Source organism: Crotalus tigris, unplaced genomic scaffold (genome assembly GCF_016545835.1).
Source record: "Crotalus tigris isolate CLP2741 ecotype Arizona unplaced genomic scaffold, ASM1654583v1 scf7180000018445.1570621, whole genome shotgun sequence".
In the NCBI taxonomy this organism is placed as follows: Eukaryota; Metazoa; Chordata; class Lepidosauria; order Squamata; family Viperidae; genus Crotalus; species Crotalus tigris.
Genome location: NW_024097006.1, coordinates 662037 through 678822, shown reverse-complemented (window position 1 = coordinate 678822; position 16786 = coordinate 662037). Strand labels below are relative to the sequence as shown.

Genomic DNA, 16786 nt, shown 5'->3' with positions numbered 1-16786 from the left:
GAATAGCTATTACTAATAAACAGCCTTCAGCTGCAACTTTCTCTGAATATGAAGTAATTAGGACGTCAAGCCATATGTTCTAGCTGCATTTTCATGCCACATGGGATAACAAGGCAGGCATATCCTGGTAAACCAGACTGTAAATTTAACATGACAATATCATTTCTGGCCTAAACTGCTCAGATCACTGGCTTAAGATAACCTGTACAAAAATGTTTGGACTGAGGGCTAGACTCAGCATTAAATAACATCTGTCAGACATGAAAAAGCAGGTCCACACATGAAGGTCTAGTTAAACTGATTTGTTGCTAAAACCTATGCATAGGAATCTTCTCAAGTAACAGACCTGCTTGGAGGGTCAATGGAATTCAAGGCAGGTTGGACTTAGTTCGCTTGTGGCTATGTAAGGATTATAGGCTGATCCCTCTTTTAACTCTGCTACAGATTCTGCTACTCCTTCTCCTACAACATCCCAGTTATGAACTCCAGAAGTTTAGTAGGGTCAGACAAAATGTAAATTTAATATGATTCTTAAACACATTTAAAACAAATATAATTATTTGCTGCATATTTAATGCACTTTTGCTTTAATCACACTAAAATGCAATTTGTTGATAACTTTTGTGAGGCTGTGGAGGTAAAGTTAGATAGAGGAAAGGTTAAAATGTAATTATGCTCTTCTCTGTAATAGCAGATCTTTCAAAAAATTGTTGGCATACCAGGAAGTTCAGGGGACTGAATTTGGAGTATCTAACCTGTAAGCTATATGTTTTGCAATATTTTCTTCCAATTATCTACCACTTGAAATTAGGTCATGAAGTGATCTGAATATAAAACTCTGGTGGAGGGAAAACACATTTTGTAGTTCTAAGACATGATGAAATATTTTGTATTTGAAAAATGTTAATGTGACTTTCATACTTTATCACACTGAAATACCTGCCTACATTGTTCTCCCAAACATCTGCAGAAGACAAATCAGCTCTCTGTCAGGATTCCACCTGCTCCAGACTTAGTAATGATTCCCATGGGCTGTACTGCATGTAGTTCAGCACCATGGACAGGTCATCTGGGAGGTCACCTGTACTTCGGGACCACAATTCAATGCTGTATATTGTATAACAATAGGTGGTGCTTTCAGCTTTGTCATCGTTGGCTCACGGTTGCCCTGGAATTTCTCATTTACAGCTGGGAATGGAAAATCCAAATTTTGGCAGGAAGCATCGATGAGTCAAGGGTGATATACTCCCAGCTGTGAACATCTGGCAGGCAAGTGGTTTGGCTGGAACTCTATGGCCCATACATCCAGTGGCGGAAGGCCTGGTTGCCTGGCTGCTTTTTCCTGCTTCTTTTTCAATAAATCAGTTGACTGGCAATTAGTATCCTAATAGACCCTGAAGCAAAGCACTTGGCATTTCTTGCTTGGGCCAGGAATCTACCAAAAAATTGTCTATATGCTGAACATTAATTTTATCATCGAATTTTGTTTAAGTGCCTGCAAACTCTGCTCTGCTATATTTGACTTTTACTTCTTGGTATAGATGGTGGGGAGGGAGGGAAGAATGAGAGTAAAATTCCTGGAAGAGGAATTAGGAGAGATGATTTAAAGTTTAATGTAGCTCAAAAGAGACAGCAAGATTTCTTCCATTTACCTACCTGGTTTGATAGCCAAGTGGCTCTTTTCATTTTGAACTCCAAGCAGAAACCAGCTATTCTGTATAAAAAGGAAACAAGAAGAGACTCTGCTATTGTAGTGTTACACATTGGATATTTATTTTTGCTACTTTTAAAGGCTAGACAAAATAAAGTACTAATAGCTTCAATTGTGAAAATGGTCAAAAGCATCTCTCTGTCTTTCTCCTTCCTCTGTTATCTAAGTACATTAAGGAGTCAACTTCTGAATCTAGGAGGTGCAATGTACAAACAACCTGATAGTGGTATCTGCTCCCATCTTCTGATTTCTCTGTATGACTGGGATCTATTCCACTGCAAAGCTGGCATGAAAGTGGGAACTGAAACTTGGATTTTGTTACTTTCATTCCAGTTTAGTTTTAACTGAGATCTGGCAACATATGACCAAGCTTGACTACTTCATGTGGTTTTATGCCTCTTTGTTTTAATAAAGTCCCCCCCCCCCACAAACATTTGTGAATATGTTAAAGAGAAAATTATGTGAGAATGATCCTCCTCCTTGGCTTTTCACAGAGGAAGCTTAAATTATGCTGACCATATAAAATAGCATTACCCAGGAGTAAACTGGTTTACCAATGAGAAGGAGGCTCTGTCTTGAAGCATGATTATCATTACTGCTTTTGTTTTCCCCTCCTATTCTTCTGAACCAGCACATTCAGTTCCCAAGAACGAGACCTTGCCTTTATGGGGTGGGACCTGGGCCTGGCTCAACCTGGGTCAGAACAGGTCAAGTCTGGAACCTAAAAACTCTAGAGACCACCCACAGTGCATTTTTCCAAGTCATTTGTGGCTCAGCATTTCCTACTCTGCTCCCAAGTCACAGCTTTGTGAATAAATCTCCTGCTCTTCCTTCCAGCCTTATTGTTTGGACCCATATGCTGTTAGCTTAACACAGCCCCTTCTCCCTCCTCCCTCATTTAGCCAACATCAGGGTCAAACTACAGATGGTACCAAAAGATCTGTGATTAGATCTTCCAAGAAAGATCTCTCCCCACCCCCATGTTCGCACACGCACACTCACACAAACACATACAGCATAGCATTGAGTACAATGGAGAGGAAACAGTGCTATGCTTTTTCTCCCCTATACACATCCCTTTCCTGCTTAAGTTCTGTTCCTCCTATTGCCCTACAGAGGGGATATGACAGGCACTGAGATCTTATTTTCCTTTTTCTGGTCAGTTTGATAGCAGCCTTGTGGAACAAATGTGATGAAAGAAATGACAATGTTACGTTTCTCTGTGCATGCAATTAAATCACCTTTCTCTTCTGCCATGGTCCTGATCTAAATTTTCCATTTTCCCAGTGGCTGGTTTTTTTTTTTCCTAGCTTTTTTCTCTCCTCCTTTAATGATCTGGAGAGTTAATCTCTTGTGGTACAAAACTCCAAATGAAATCTTCATTGAGCAGCAGGTCGAATTCTTTTCTATTTCATCTTCCATAGTCAAGAATTAGATGCTACTCCTCCCCCCCCCTTCTGAGGAATTTCCTTGTGATGAATTTTTTGTACTTCTGCAAATCTGAATATTCTTCCTTACTGTGTGTACTGTATATTTTGCTATTTTGAGTAGCTTAGGCTTAATACTCAAAGAATGCATTCACTCTGGGTTGAATTTGTCCTTTGCCCTTCTTTCGGGGATCTCAGAGTTGCGTTGACATGGTTAATTCCTCACTGATGAAGCTACAGCATTTACCTAGGGCCAGAATGTGATGCTTGATTTCTTGAATCCATACCAAGTATAATTTCTGGCTCTCTAGCAATTCCCATAATTTTGAGGATATAGTATTCCTTCGCAAAGGACTGCACGTCTTACATTCAAACATTTTGAATGTATGCTTCTTACATCTCAATTTAATAAGGCCGTGAGATAGCAAAAATTCCATATATGAAGAAAATTGCTGTAGTCACAATAGTTAATAGATAAAAAGTGGGCTCAATGAACAGATTCTGAGCAAATTGAAGGCAACTTTCTACATTCCTAGTAACCACTGCTGTTTTTATTTATGTGGCAATATTTCATTCCTTCCCCCCCCCTCATTTCTGTGCATCCTTTTCTCAAGGGCTTTTGTAATATCTTATTTTTTAACAATTCTGCAAGTCAGTTCTTACTGCACAGAGAAGTATCACTTTGTCTTACACATTCTACTGATATTGCAGTTGTAACACTAAAATAGCTTAAAAGTGCTTCACATACATGATCATCCTGATTGTTAGCCACTATGTCACATCAACCCTCAATATATTTCCCAATATATATTTTCAGAACTTGTTACTATACCGTATATAACTCTTGGTTGCAACATTGTGGGTCTTTTATGTTGAAAAGAAGCTTAATTTGCTGCAGAGCAATGTATGAGCAGTTACTGGATCTGTATTCTAATTGTCTAGAGCAATCCAAATACTATAAATGAAATAATATAATTAAAATCAAGATTAAATCAGAATAAATTTAATTAACAGCTAAAAGCTCAGTGAAAAAAAATGGGGTTTGACCATTTTCTTAAATACTATGTAAATTGGGGCCAGACACACCTAGACAGATTGCATTTATAGATTGGGGCCTCAAAAGAGAAAGACTTATCCTGCATTCTCTTATGTGTGAACTTCTGGCAGCAGATGTGTGTGTGTCTGTGTCTCTGTGTGTATGTGTATTTAAAAATGCCTTTCCTGTGGATCTAAGTATGTTGAAGTAATCAAGATGAGAAATACCAAAGATGTGAATTGCCATTATTATGCTAGAATATACTTCAGATAGGGTCTCCAAGAGATTCAGAAGAACTTGTAATTATGCAATTTCCAAGTACTGTAAACATGTATGTACAAGACAAGATTTTAACGTTATTCTGAAAAGCATTTAGTATCAAGTGTAGTTGGAATGGTCAATGATATGTTACATTGCATCTTAACTCCCCACCCCCCAATAGACTGTTAATTACTAATCAGTAGTTGGGTGGTTGTAGTAAATCAGTATTTACTGCACATCAGATTTGATCAGCCAAGCCTGATTGCAATGGATTGCAAGTACCGTGAATGAATCTGTTCTTGTATGGATGTTTTCTTCCTTGTGGAGATGTTCAAACTGTGCACAGCAGAACTTCTTATGTATATATGTGTATAACAATGAATTGACCTGGTGTGTGCTGATTGCATCTGCTGGTTTTCTATTTGACTTCCATATATTTAGAGACTTTTATGTACAACCACTTAGATATATAAACTAGATAAGTAAACATGAACACACACAGGGAATCAGTTGTGCTATCTGTGCAACGACTTATAGAGCTAAGTTCCTGATGGAGATGAAAACTTGCATGGTTGGAGGTCATAGGGAAGGGAAGGCCACACAGTTCTGTGGTTTATTTAGTATTCTTTCAGAATGCAGTCCATGTCAAAGGCTTCCTAATCTCTGCCCTTCAAATACTAACTATTGTTCCAGTTCTCTAAAAGTCTGCTTCCTCAGCCTTTCAATCTGTCAGGCTTCACAGCAGGACACAGCAGGAAATCTCAGATCTTCACACACTTTACCCTTGTTCTGCAATTGGCTTAACTTGGTGGACAGGTTTCACACACAGCTGTGTAAAATTAAGCTCTTTAGCAAAAATGAAGCTAGATGCACGCAGATGTTTTGCCTTCCGCAATGCAAAGATGTGCAATCATTTATAGCTATCTATACTCCAGAGTTAATATCTAGACTTTTTCTTCCCACCTTTCGAAATTAATGGTTTCCAAGTAATTATCTTGATGGTCATAAGTAGCTCAGACATATTTATGTGACTATCTTCTCTATCCTGGGAAAAGCTGGTTGTTATCTAGCTAGATTCAGCCAATAAAGAAGACAAAGAAATGCAAATTTCTGAAATATTTTTCACCAAATATAAATTGATCTATATTTGTATGATATGCAGTAATTACAACAACTGTTTCTTCTTTTCTGTGTTCTAGAATTGGAATTTTTTTTTAAAAAAGTTTAGAATTCCTAACCTTCTCAAAAAGCATGTGCAATCTATTCAGGATGAAAACAACTTGGCATTTGTGGTTTCAGTTTCCCACTAGTAATCTCCAAATACGCCTTATTTAAATGGCAGTTTCTTCTGTTATGTTATTTCTCTTATATGCATTTTTTCCCCTCATATGTGACCATTTCTATCAGTGTTTTGGTGTGCATTTGGATGAGAAATGGCGCAATCTAAGTAGAGAACTCTTACATCTTTAATATGACATCATCTTCAATGTGAGAAACTGAAAAAAAGAAGTGCTTTTAAGATTGAAGATGTTCTTGCCACCGGAATCTATAAACACTTGTCTTTCATGACATGTTGCTTCTGTGAACATACTTCCTGGAAAGCTCATCTATCCTTTTAGATTTGCTCCTCTTTAGCTTCTGATGTGAATTGTGCAACTCTTGCTGAGATGGAAAATAAATTCTCTTCACCTCTCTGTGCTTGGAACACTGTCAATAATCCCTCTGTCTCCATTTATTTACCCATTAGTAGAGTCAAACCACATTAAGGATTAATTTGGCATGCATGAAAGATTCAGGCAGAATTCCATTTTGATTTCACTTTGTTGGCTCAAGCAATGGATTTCTGTGGGAAATCTATCTGCCTAGTCAGATTTTGGTTAGAAACATCAACACTGTCATTTTTTTCAATATTTTTATGGGTTTGTTTGAACCATCTCTTGCTCCTAAACTACCCTCTGCATGTGTGATTCATACACAGTCTCCCAAATAATGGTTTCTCTACCCTCAGTGCTGAAGAAACAGGATTTTGCTCATGCCAGGTTGCCAGGATCAATGGACATATTGTTAATATAGCACACCATTTTGATTTTTATTTCTATTTTTTAGGACAGTAATTGTCTCTCATCTACTGTTGTGATATCTGCAAGTTCCTTCTATTTTGTCATCCCAATCATTAATCATTAATAAAAGCTTTGAAGAGCACAGGAGGCCCAAGGCTGAATCTTACTGCATCTTGTATGGTATTTCATTTTAATTAGATGAATGAAAATTGATGAGCACTCTTTGAATAAGATTTGTAGGATGATAATAGTACTAGTAGGATGGTAGTAGTAGTAGTAGTAGTAGTAGTAGTAGTAGTAGTAATAGTAGTAGCAGCAGCCGCATAGGCTCAAAGGCACAATAGTTAAGTAACTTGCTGATCAAGAAGTCATGGGATACTTTGTCAAATGTTTGCTGAAATAAAGATATATTTTGCCTTAAGGGAGTTATCAATAAAATAATGAATTTAATCTGGCAAGACCTGTTCTTAACAAATCCACACAAATTCTGGTAATTACCACACCATTTTCAAGGTGTTTTCAGATTTATCTCTGATCAGTAAAGAGATTAAGCTCACCGTATTTATTTCCCATATTCTGAGTATTAGTGCTTTCACAAGGCCATGTATTTTATGAACTAATGTTCTTCCTGATTTTTCATTAAGGAGAATAATAGGCTCCATTAGAGAAGCACACATCTCTTTCTACAGTGCACAAATATTTATTTAAAGTCATTAGTTCAGGGTTTGCATCTCCAGTGCTCATAGAACTTAGCTTAAAGCTTCAGTAAAACTTGTCATGGTTCAGCTAATACATGTTTCTCCATTGCTGCCTCTGTGGATCATACGCGCTTCCATATAGAGCAGCGGTTCTCAACCCGTGGGTCAGGACCCCATTTGGGGTCGAACGACCATTTCACGGGGGTCACCAAACAACACAGTCCACCATTTTTTCCCCTTTTCCTTAGCTGTGCTACTCCCTTTTATTCTATTGGCTTTTGAAAGCCAATAGAATAGTCTCTCTTGAATAGAGTCTAATTCTATTGGCTTTCAAAAGCCAATAGGAATTGTCCAGGCTGTCTGTGCCCTGCTGAGCCCGCCAAAAGTCCCATTCTGCAAACGGTGCTGCAAGTTGTCTGCAGCGAAGGCGAGCTGTCTGGAAGTTTCCACCCCTCCCTGCTGAGCATCTACTAAAAATGTAAGTAAAAGAGGGCCAGGGGTGGGAGGTGGGAGGCCGGTGGGCGCAGGGAGAGTTACTGGCGTGGGCAGGGAAAGTCCTCGACTTACGACTGGTTGGGTAGTCCTCGACTTACAACCGGTTGGGTAGTCCTCAACTTACGACCAGTTGGGTAGTCCTCGACTTAATGACCGGTTGGGGGTCACGGCATTAAAAAGGTTGAGAACCAGTGATATAGAGCTTAGAATTTCAAAGTTTTCTAGGGTTTCCATAATTGTTTGGCAGGAGGTTTCCCCATCCGTATGTATTCTGTGACTAAGCTGGTCTCTCACCAATTCTTTCTGTTTGTCTGTGACTCCCACAATTTTAGCATAAATTAATTTTGATAATAGTGCACTCTTTTTCAGAACTCCATTAAGTTCAGGGCACTTGGCTTCAGGTCACAGGACTTTAACCTTTGACATTATGACCCGAAGGGCCTTGTTTTTCAAGTATCAACATTGTTGGAGCAGCTACAGATGGGATATCTCCAGTACACTTTTCAGGTACAAATGCAAGCCAGCTTTTTTAGACCAGATAAAGAAACAGTTACCATAAAGATTTCTGAAACGCTACCTAATTGTAGGCTATATTAACAGAATCTTGAATGTCTGTTCATAACCTTCACTGCTCAGTTTTAAAGGCAACAAGACTGTTTAGAGCAGACATGTCAAACTCGTGACATCGCGCAACGTATCGGGACGGTTTTGCCATTGCTGGCAATGAGGTGGGCGCAGCTTTCATGTGATGCGTCTGGCCCACGGGCTGGCAGTTTGACACCCCTGGTTTAGACTCTCTTTCTTTCTCATACTTTCAACTTTATTGAAGCTGAACAATCATCTCAAGGCCAGAGCTAATTTCCTGCATCAAATAATCTATGTATTGGTAGTTGATCTCAAGCAATCTCCCCAGAAATGTGTCCTCCCAAATGAAACCATGTTCAGAGGACTTGTTTCTGAGCTTCCTGCATGTAGAGTGGTTGATCCAGCCATGTTTCAGTTGGAAGGCATCAAAAATCTTTTGAGACTATGTTTATGATAAAACTGTCCAAGTTCTACTGAGCAATTCCATCATAGTCTAATGAATCATCAAGGTTTTTATGCATCACAACCCTATTCGAAAAGTGGCATTAATATGTCAGCCTTCATCCTGGCAATCCCTTTTCCACAAAATTGCAATATTCTCATTCAGGAAAGCCATATTAGAAAAGTCCTCCATGAATAGAAACAATATCCGTCGGTCTTTGAGGTAGTTGAGTCAAGAAACCAAAACCATGAGTACAAATACTACCTTTATTGTAAGATTATAGTAACAGAATCTTGCAAGTCTGAAACCACTTCTCCCCTTGCCTTGCCTTTTCAGAGAATTAAGGAGAGTCCCTTCTGAGACACTTTCTCCCCCCCTCCCCATTCCTTCCCTCCCCTCCACTTCTGTGGGTTGATTTATCTCTTGTGCAATCTTTGCCTTGGCTGTGGCTTTTCCTTCTGTTTCCCAAGGTTATTCTCACCATTATAGTTGTTGATGACAATCTTCAACTCCCACTTAAGCAACCCCAAGGTCAATCTGTTTGCATCATGGGACAAAGGCCAGGCTTAATTGTTTGTAACACGGGTCACCTAAACTTCAAATCTCCCAACAATATTTTCCTTTTTTCTAAGAGTCAGTATCTTTCGGCCCATTATCCTGTTAATAAGTCATGGCAAAGATCAACAGGAACTCAGCCAGTTGCATTATCATCACATCTTGCTGGACTGAACAGCTGTGGTTTGTTCTATCACATTTATCAGGAGTCCTTTGCTTTCCTAGCTGACAAAGTCTCCTCTCCAGCCATCATCTTACAGCACTCAGGATTTATTTGCACATCCTGGATTAAAGCAGAGCTGAAGCTTTCCAAAGAGACTATGCCACTAAATGGAACTCCTTTATGGAAGAAAGGATGAAACGAGGAGGAATTTTGGAGAAGCAATTGCACAGAAAAGAAGAGATTGAAGCAAGCTTGAGAAAGAAACTTAAAATAACTCCGCTTTGAATTTGTTTATTATGACACAAACTTGGGCAGGTTTTCAAGATTCTCTTACTAAGTACCAGAACAATAAAGCAGTATTACTGGAATTCCTCCATTATCTCTTTCTTGACTTAACCTTCCTCAGAGGGCTGAGAGAAACAGAACTTTAACCCCATGCAATATTAGGTCCAAGCCCTTGACTTATTTTTCAATAAAAGTATATTTTGCAATCATATTCTCTTTTTCTTCTTCATTAGCAATTTTCTGATAGGTTACTTTGTAATTTGCTATGTGAAAAATGGATGCTTAGATTTATTCTACAGTCTGCAGGAAGCATTCATCAATCTATGAACAATCAGCACTTCACAGGACATCCCTAAACCTCCACATTTTCTAGCTTACAGCAGATGAGTGACCATCCATAAATAAGGCAAGATGCAGCTATCAGTTTAATTGGCATGTAAATATTTGGTAAGAATGATGAGGTGGAAGCAAGAGATAAACTGTTCTGGAATAAAAGCCTGCATAAAATAATTGAACCATTCACATTATTTTTGCATAGATGGCCTCCATGTTAGAGTTGCAATCATTTATTTTTTCAGTAAACAAAACCGTTCCCTGTGGAATTAAAAGTTCTCTTCCTAAAACCAAGGAAGATGCCTTTATCTAGGAGTTTAGAGTTGTAATGTGGACCATTGACCTCTCAGTAAGACTAAGACTGCATGTATACCCATTGCTATAGAAAGGAAATCCATTTGGGAGGAAGAAATCTGAAAATGAAGCTTTCCTGATGTTTTCTCTTTGTGAGAAGTGACAACAAAACATGGTAAAGAGTTCAGAATGATATTCTCCATATGGAATCTGAGGTTACATGAAGAACAGATCAACACATATGTCTGCTATAGTAGCCCATCCTATTTCATGTGCAAATCCAGCACTCCCTATCATGCTGAATGGGATTTTGTATTGATTTTGCACATTTAATAGCGGCAGTATTTTAAATTCTGCTGTGCACTGATGATAGCCATTCACTGACACCTTCCTGGTTCCTTGCTCCTGCTTCCCAAGAGAGTATTTGCTCTAAGTATTCCAACAATGATAACAGGTAACCATAACACTTTTAGAAGGATAACTGGCAGAAGCTCAATTCTCAGCTTCATATTTGCCAAGCAGTTCTTCATTTCTGTGCACAAGGTGATAACGGGGAAAAAAAAGAGAGAGCCTCTTTTATGTGCCGTGCCCAGCTGCCATCTCAGCATTTGAATGAGGAGCATGAGAAGGTAATGTGAAAATGCCATTGAATGCTTTGCTTGGACCAAGGCATGAGGTTGGGGAATGAGATGATGGGTCCAGTGGGACTATCTTTAGCTGGAAACAGATTATAGAGCTAGGTCAAAAGAGCATGAGAGATGGGATGGAGATGGAACTTTTCTGAGGACAGTAATTCTATATTCCCATCTCTCTGTTGGGACCAGAAAGAATTCAATGGAAAAGATTGGATGACAGCTACATACTGTGGTTTGCTAGATGGCCAGTGTGACTTTACTCCCTTCCTTCCTTTTCCATTCCTTGCAAAGACTAAAAAAATTTATTTACTCCCCCCCCCCAACCTTCTACTATGAGTTAGGACGTGTTGCAGTTTGTTGCCAGACATGGAGGGGAATAACTTGCTGCAGCTTCTTTCCCAGTATTCTCAAGGGTGGCAGGCATGAGTATGTGATGTCTTCTGATCTGTTCCAGTTAAGTTCTGAGTTCGTGCTACTAGCAGAGGTCAATCTTTCAAGAAAAGGTTTTCAGTGAAATTTTTCAAGTAAAAGAAAATGACTACAAGCAGTTATTCTCCAGATCTAATTCTGGGAGGTGGGAAATATGTTTTCCTAACGAATTGCCATTGATTGCTCTCTTTAATCATTTCAAGGGGTCAAGTACCCAACATATGAAATGTGTAGCATATAGTAGCCTTTCTGTTTGTACTTATCCTAAGAAAATGCAAGGTGGGTTGATCCAAGCTGAGATTATTGAGTACAGAGTGGAGAAGGGTAATCTGATCCTCTCCCAATAGCTCCAACATTTATTTGTTTGTTTGTTTATTAAAATTATTTTACCGTAGAGTAATTCTGGGTGGCTTACAGTTACATATACAGTTAAAATATAAAACGTTTTATGTATATAAAACATATATACATTCTATCACCCAGTGGGTGAGCACAGAAACTTTTAAAAACAAATTTGGTATCAATGGATTTCTTTAAAAATGCAGCTGCATGTATGTGAATGAAAGAGGAAAGGTGCGTTATTACATTTTCAGACATCCTATTCTAAATAGTGTTCCTTAAACTTTAGTTTCCCAAACTGTTGGCTGTTAGCTTGTTGAAGCTAAGAACCAATATTTTGTGGCTCTGCTGTTAAGAGGATGAGCCCTGGTGGCGCAGTAGTTAGAATGCATTATTGCAGACTAACTATGCCTATAGCCTGGAGTTCGATCCTGACCAGCTTGAAGTTGACTCAGCCTTCCATCCTTCAGTAAAATGGGCACCCAGATTGCTGACTCTGTAAACCACTTAGTCAGGGCTGTAAAACACTATGGAGCAATAAATAAGTCTATTGCTATTGTTGAAGGATGCTAAATTGAAGAAAAATGCTATATATACTTTTTTGCTATATACATTGTTTTTGTGTGTCTGTGTGTATGCACGCACACACACAGACACAAACATTCCTTTGAGTCAGTATAATACCTGGTGACCTCCTAGATAGGTCCCTGCAGTTTTCTTGGCAAGATTTCAGAAGCGGTTTGCCCTTGCCTCCTTCCTAGGGCTAAGAGTGACTGACTGGGTCCCCCAGCTGGTTTTGTGGTGAAGGTTGGAACTCAGCTTATACTCTGATTTCAGGGTTCAAATACTTTTATTAGTTTATCAAAATATAAAATATAGAAATACAAAAAAATGAAGAAATTAAGGGAGAAAAGGGGGAAAGAGAGAAAAGTGTATGGTTAAAGGGGAAAAAGAAAAAGCATTGATTTCTGACTCCTTTTGGTGCAGTGGAATAAGGTAGTAATATAAAACCTCAGCTTTTTACTTTTGTTGTTAATTGCGAAGTCGTGTCTGACCCATCGCGACCCCATGGACAACATTCCTCCAAGTCTTCCTGTCCTCTACCATCTTCTGGAGTCTATTTATGTTCACGCCTACTGCTTCAGTGACTCCATCCAGCCACTTCATTCTCTGTCGTCCCCTTCTTCTATTGCTCTCAATCTTTCCCAGCATTAGGCCCTTCTCCAGTGAGTCCTTCCTTCTCATTAGGTGGCCAAAGTATTTGAGTTTCAACTTCAGGATCTGGCCTTCTAAAGAGCAGTCGGGGTTGATCTCTTCTAGGACTGACCGGTTTGAACGCCTTGCAGTCCAAGGGACTCGCAGGAGTCTTCTCCAGCACCATAGTTCAAAGGCCTCAATTCTTTGGCGCTCAGCCTTTCTTATGGTCCAACTTTCACAGCCATACATTGCAACTGGGAAAACCATGGCCTGGACTATACGCACTTTTGTTGGCAGGGTGATGTCTCTGCTTTTTAGTATGCTGTCTAGATTTGCCATAGCTTTCCTCCCCAGGAGCAAGCGTCTTTTAATTTCTTGGCTGCAGTCCCCATCTGAGGTGATCTTGGAGCCCAGAAAAATAAAATCTGTCACTACCTCCATTTCTTCCCCATCTATTTGCCAGGAATTGAGAGGGCCGGATGCCATGATTTTGGTTTTCTTAATGTTGAGTTTCAAGCCAACTTTTGCACTCTCCTTCTTCACCCGCATCAAGAGGCTCTTTAGTTTCTCTTCACTTTCTGCCATTAGAGTGGTATCATCTGCCATCATTCTGCCATTAGAGTGGTTTTTACTTTTACATGATAATATATACTTGCCAATTCTATAACAACAAACCTATCTAATCAGCAAAACCCAAAATCAAAGTTTCATCCCCCCCCCACCTCAAGCACAAAGCACCTTCACTCTTTGTTAGACAGTGGAGCTGATTTTAAATTCTGCATAACCAGCTCAGTGTGAGGTTGATCACTAAAAATGCTTTGCATCTGGAAGGTGGCAATGGATTTAAGGCCCCAAATTTGCTGAAGTATTCTGTCACATAGGGGAAGGGAAATATTTTTGAGGAGAATCCTTGTTTGTTGATAAAATGTCATCCATCATCTAAAAAGGAAAGGATTTTGCAGCCAAAGTCAGACAGAGATCAAGAGCATTCTTGGCTTTTATTATATTTTGAGAGAGAAAGAAGCAGGAAACAACTGGTAAACAATGAGCTTTGCTCATTGCCGGATAATTTTTCTTGGAATTTATTAGTAGAGGACTATATAAGAAAGATGCGGACGAATCTTGTTGTACACATGTACACACACATAAACAAATGAACAAATAGTCTGAGGTATGAATGTACCAGGGTGGACAACATGATGTCTATGGCAAGAATGTGCCTGCAGATCACTCTCTCAGTGCCCAATAACCTCTGTGACCTATCTGACTTTTATTTTTTAGGTTCTTTTATTTTTTTTAAAAAATGGGAAGCTATCAAGCATCAAACCAAAGCACAAGCCTTCAGCACTACTGGGATTCTTACAAATAATAAAAAAAGATGGATGGTTGAAGTTTAGTGATTCAGGAAGGAGGAGGAGGTGCAACCATGGCAGCAATGATAAGGAATATTTGGGGTGTTAAATGAGAAGAAAGAGAGCAACCTCACAGGTCTGTCTTCTAGTAAATGGATGTCCCTAATTGGTCACATACCTCCGGCAACCACTTTATGAATGATCAAATCCTCAGTTGCTAACTTGTAATGAGAGTGCCCAGAACATTATCTCAGAATTACAAATGTTGCCATCAGCTCTTAAAGATTTTCTATCCATGCTGTGTAGAAATAGGCATGAAACTTTCTGGTCACAGTCTGTTAGTAATACTTAAAGCACAGAATAGGATGTTTTCAGTAACCAGCCTTCTCATTGATGGATTCGTAATTATTTGCATATGTGGCTGAAATTTACACTCTTCAAAAAAGTTTGCTGTTCAATTAAGTGTGCTTCATTGAGCACCTAGAAATGAAGGCAAACAGCCAGAGGATTTGAAACTGGTTTGGCAGTAGTATTGGGGAAGTCTTACTTAATTGTGTTTTACTTAACATTCCTTTCATTCTACATCTGCAATGGGGCAGCCATATGGATCAGGCAAAAAGGAGGTGGGGTAGAATGGGGTGGGATGGTCCAGGTCCAGGAATGCTGGTTGGGAAGGTGCTTAGACTAGCAATGTGTTGTTTTATACTCCACAACTGCAATCAGTGCTGGGGATGCCTCCAGATTGGGGTCACAGCCAAAGCTCGGAAGAATTAATTTGGCAAAATAAGATAATGATGCCTAGGGTGGTATTGACTTCCCCAGACATGAGAGGATGTGTTATCTTTCAGGCCAGAATACAAGTTGCTATACATTGTCCTTGTCTTGCCAAGGATGGAAATCTTGTGTTCCCAAGGCAAGGGCCAATCTTTGTAGTTGGGCTGCACATTTTTGAGTATTTATTGGCCATTGACCACATAGAGCTGGATAGTGTTATCACTCTAATGAGAAAAGTAATTGTTTGGGTTTCAAAAATATCTGGGATTTGCATTTTTCAGATATCAAATATATCTGTGTTGTGCAGATTATTATATAGAGAGCTTAGCACATCTTTAAAAAGTTTTATGCTGGAAAGACAGGAAGGAGATGTGCTAATCTTCCCCCCATTCATTCAATGTATATTTTATTAAAGTGTTCTTACAAAGTATGATTCTTGGACATGAAATAAAATATAGTGATGGTGACAACTTGAGTTTTAAGAGGCATAATTCAGTTTCCATTTCTTGGAAACTAAGGGCCTGTGGCATATTTTAGGTACCAGAAACATTTCCCCCCTTATCTGGCAAATGTATATGCCCTGAGCTGAGCCCATACAAGACACCAACCCATCTTTGTGTTGGAAAGATTTTGGAAGAATTCAGATGAGGCTATGATAGCTTTGCTGTTCAAAGCAAATAAATGGCTGTCTCGTTAATCTTATTCCAACAGATCTGGCTGTTGATAGAATTTTATGATCTATAATTATAATGAATATTCATTTTGAATGATAACTTCAAGTTCTAGTCAAAGTTTTGATGTAGTGTGGTTGCAAATCCTACCTTCCTATATTCTTGAATTGATTCCCCTTGAATGTCTCCACCTGAGTAAATAAATAACAATTATTTCAAAGACTTCCTATTCATTGGATAAATATGCATTATTTCAGGATAAGCTTCACTGCCATCTTCTATCTTGGAAAGACTGCACTGAATATACCTGTTTAGGGAAACAGGGAAAAGCATACCAAAAAGTTATATATAACAGCAACATAGTTTTGCCTTATGTAAGTAATCTTTCTTGGCACCCCTTGTGATTTTCCTTTCACTGTCTCTTTTTTGCTCAGAGAATTTATGTTCAACTGCTTCTTAATAGTGATAAGAGAGATAGTAGTTGTCTTAGAGCTGATAGGGATTTCAGACACATTTCCCATTATTTTCTAAGCACATCTTGTTGCCTCTGGTAAAACAGGCTTCGCAAGAAAGGAAAAGCAGTGAGCTGGAAAGCATGAGCCGTCCTTATTTTACTTTGCTGTGAGGCTGGGATGGACCGTGTCCTGTACTTCTCTTCCAGATGGCCTTGTGGATGTGCTCCAGGCATTTGGCGTGCAGGAGGGCAAGAATGGGGTCACCATCGCTGCTGGGATCTGCACTCAGAGGAATGGATCGGAGGAAACTGACCTGGCCTTCCGCCTGGAGAATCGGACTCATTTCATCACTCCCACAAGGCAGCTCTTTCCTGGTAATGTAAAGCATAGTTAGTTGGACCCCAAAGCAGATTTATATATGTATCTTAGGGCCCCATCACTTGCATGTGTTCAAAATGATTTTTCAAAGTGCAAAAGATAGATGTGTTTTAAAACTTGTTTCCTAAAATTGCAAAAAGCTGAGGACAAACACATGCATTGTATGTGGCCATCTGGGAAACTAGGACTGGCTGAAATTAAAGGGGAACCT

At 39.2% G+C, this 16786-nt stretch overlaps 1 protein-coding gene across 9 annotated transcripts in view; it reads left to right on the top strand.

Annotated features, from left to right (window-relative positions):
- LOC120312191 (collagen alpha-1(XI) chain-like) overlaps window positions 1-16786 on the top strand; it is a 129064-nt gene that overhangs the window by 10054 nt on the left and 102224 nt on the right. For all 9 annotated transcript variants that reach the window (XR_005557813.1, XR_005557814.1, XM_039352559.1 and 6 more), the window contains one exon: window positions 16404-16571. Coding sequence is in view for 6 of the 9 variants with exons in the window: in XM_039352559.1 (XP_039208493.1) it covers window positions 16404-16571 (168 nt within the window). In the remaining 3 variants the exon portion in view is untranslated. The remainder of the gene's footprint in view (window positions 1-16403; window positions 16572-16786) is intronic.